Below are 3,349 nucleotides of genomic sequence, written 5' to 3' on the forward strand. Positions count from 1 at the left end.
CCTGCCCAGCTTCATGGGTGCTCTTCCATTGCAGGCTGCGCCCAAAATCTACCCGACGGTCCCGCCAGCAAAGAGGAGACCGATTCGAGTGCTCTCCTTATTCGATGGCATAGCCACAGGTGAGGCACTGGGGGAGCAGGTCCTGGCAGCTTGTGGCACAGAGTAGAGTGTCACGGCCTCAAACCTGCCCCAGAGCTTGGTGGGGAGAGGGGGGTGAGGGCAGGGGGATCCCATCGGAGGGGGGTGAGGGCAGGGGGAAATGGCCTCAGATTGCACCAGGAAAGGTTTAGATTGGATATTAGGAAAAATGTCTTCACGGAAAGGGTTATCAGGCACTGGAAGGGCAGTGGAGTCGCCATCTCTGGGGGGATTTAAAAGACAGGAGATAAGGGTGCTGAGGGTCATGGGTTAGTTTAGTGGTGGACTGATGATGGTTGGACTTGATGATCCTAAAGGTCTTTTCCAACCAAATGATCCTTATGATTCCTGATGGCCAGAGCTATGGAGGGAGGGATGGGAATCTCACTCATGGAGGTTCCTGTGGGGCTGGGTGCCGTCTCAGTGGCCAGTTTCACTGGGAAGCAGGAGCTGCAGGAGCAGTGAGAGTGCTGGTGAAAAAGCACCTGAGGGCACCTGGTTTGGCTCAGCTCTGGAGTTCTGCTTTCTGGGAGCAAACTTGCCTGGAGGAATGGGTCAAAACCCCACAGTTTGCTCATCCAGAAGTCCTGTGTGACTGCACCCACAGTGGCCACATCGAGCGTCCGCGCTGAGGAAGGGGAGCGGGAGAGCAAAGAGAGCCGTGCAGCCTCCGACCTGTGTCCCTTGGCAGGGTACCTGGTGCTGAAGGACTTGGGCATCCAAGTGGAGAAGTACATCGCTTCGGAGATCTGCGAAGACCCCATCGCGGTGGGCACGGTGCGGCACGAGGGCGACATCACCTACGTGCACAACGTCAGGAACATAACCAAGAGAAACGTGAGCGAGCGGGAGGGCCGGGATATGCTGTACCATGGCCATGGGGGTGTCCCCCCACCAGCCCTGGGACGCTTTCGTGGTGTCTCCTAACCGGGTCTGTGTGCTCTAGATCGAGGAGTGGGGTCCCTTTGACCTGGTGATTGGAGGAAGCCCCTCTAACGACATTTCCCTCGTCAATTCAGCCAGGAAGGGGCTCTATGGTAAGGCTGGGGACCTCCGAGTTCTTCCTGGGCTCAGCTGCGGTGGTGGTGGCTCCCATCTGAGGTGCACCCCCTGCAAAGCACAGGCTGTCCCCATGCCAGTCGTGGTGAGGGGACAGCCAGGCCCCTGGTAGCTGGTCCCAGTTGTCCACTGCGGTGTCCCCCCGCAGAAGGCACCGGGAGGCTGTTCTTTGAGTTTTACCACCTGCTCAACTACGCCCGCCCCAAGGCCGGAGAGGAGCGCCCCTTCTTCTGGATGTTCGAGAACGTGGTGGCCATGAGGGTGAACGACAAGAGGGACATTTCTCGCTTTCTGGAGGTAGGGCATGCTGCCAGGCTCTGGCTGTGGCTTCCAATGGCCCCGATGTGGAAAAACCCCCGGGCTGGTGCAGGAATCAGCTTTTTAACCTTAGCTCTGGATCCCGCTGGCTTTCAGCAGGGTAACCCCCAGCACCAGAGCAGTGCCTGTTGTTGCTGGGGGGTCAGGGGCTGAAAGGGATTTTGAGCTGCCATGGCCATGGGGCTCTGGGTCAGTGGGAGCCCCCATGTCTAAAAGCCCCATCAGAGGCTGAGGGTCCTGAATCCTGCCCGGGATCCCAGCACTGAAGTGTGCTGTGGTTTTCAGCAGTTGCTGGCCATGGCCATGGGGTGGGAGCCCATGTAGCTGGCCAGGACAAGGGTTTGTGGGGTGAATCCTCAGGAGGATTTGCTGGAGGTTTAATCCCTGCAGTGGGGTGGGGAGAGGGGCTTCTTGGGCAGGAGCAGACAGAGCACACATCTCTTTTAACTGTCATTTCCCCGTCTCGTGGCCTGCAGTGTAACCCGGTGATGATCGACGCCATCAAGATATCGGCTGCGCACCGAGCACGCTACTTCTGGGGCAACCTCCCGGGGATGAACAGGTAACCCTCGCTGCGGCTTCGGCATCTCACCATGGTTTAAGTTTGTTTTGTGCTGCTTGTGTGGGTCTTCTTTCCTCCCTGGTCCTAAGCCCAGCTTTGGGAGCTGCACTGATGTGCAGGTGACAATTAATAGGCTTGCTAATGAGCAATGATGGAGGCTGGGGGGAAAATGCAGCAGCATCCCCATCCCTGGACCTGGAGGCTGTGGAGGGAGGAGCGATGGGGCCTGCGTGGTGTGTTCAGTTTGGGGAATACACCAGGAGCAGCCTGCACACCCCATGCTGACGTGGGCTGATGGCGGTGCTGCATGGCAGCCCCCACCCCAGCCCATGCATAGACCCCGAATTCAGAGCAAAACACCCCAGAAAGGACTGGGAGCAGAGTCACGTCCAGTTACTGGCAGTCCTGTGCACCAGTTACCTTCTAGCATCAAAACCTGGAGTTTTCGCACAGCGGCTGGCTGCCTCAGCCAATACGCGCAGCCCGGTTCTCAATATTTTGGGTTGTTTACATTTAAATTGCCAGAATTTGCTGGAGTTAAAACTAATTAAAGCTGAGCTGGAGGCATGTAGGTATTTGGAAGTGAAATAGCAATTAGCGAGCCCTTGCCGTTGAAATAGCGCTCGGGTTCTCGTCCGCTCGAGGGAAGCGGCGACTCAGAGCTGGCTCTGTGAAGCAGCCGGGGGCAATGCTTGGCTGAGCAGGGACAGGGGCAGGGGCACGGGGCTCCTCCAAGAGGGCTCCTGCACCCACCCTGGGTTTGGGATGTGCCAGAGAGGGCAGGAGCTGGGATTTTATGGCAAACAGCCTCAAACAACGTGGTGGTTACTGAGAGAGGGAACTATTGGCCTCGGCCAAGCCGGAGAGGCTGCGGGAAGAGCTGACATGCAGGGCTGGGAGGAGGAGTTTCCTGTTGTCTTTGGGTATTTGGTGTTTGCTTTTTACTCCCCATATTCAGTGCTAGTGCTGCTTCCTCGCTGAGGGATCATTGGTGGCCATTCTAGGGTCTTGCATCTGCCCTTAACTGGGAAATGGGAGCTCTGTGGAGCCGTGTTCTCAGCTTTGGCTGCTGGAGGCACTGGTGGAGGTGGTGGTGATGAGCTGGGACCCTCTGCAGCTGCTTCTGCTCCCTGTGACCGGAGCAGCAATGCCCCAGGGTTTGACCCTTCAGCTCCAGCCCTTGTGGCTGACAGCCTGCGGAGGTGACTGGAATTTCGGGAGGAAACTTGTGGTGGCTGTGGGAGAGGCTGTGGTGGGATGAACGCAGGACCG

At 57.8% G+C, this 3,349-nt stretch overlaps 1 protein-coding gene across 1 annotated transcript in view; it reads left to right on the forward strand.

Annotated features, from left to right (window-relative positions):
* Positions 1-3,349, forward strand: part of LOC104547779 (DNA (cytosine-5)-methyltransferase 3B-like) — a gene marked incomplete at its 5' end in the record, with an annotated part of 11,744 nt that overhangs the window by 8,178 nt on the left and 217 nt on the right. The window contains 5 exon segments of the mRNA XM_010193599.1: positions 35-119; positions 830-975; positions 1,085-1,181; positions 1,184-1,494; positions 1,992-2,077. Of these exon segments, the coding sequence (XP_010191901.1) occupies positions 35-119; positions 830-975; positions 1,085-1,181; positions 1,184-1,494; positions 1,992-2,077 (725 nt within the window).

The sequence above is a fragment of the Mesitornis unicolor genome, unplaced genomic scaffold (assembly GCF_000695765.1).
Source record: "Mesitornis unicolor isolate BGI_N332 unplaced genomic scaffold, ASM69576v1 scaffold33711, whole genome shotgun sequence".
Lineage (NCBI taxonomy): Eukaryota > Metazoa > Chordata > Aves > Mesitornithiformes > Mesitornithidae > Mesitornis > Mesitornis unicolor.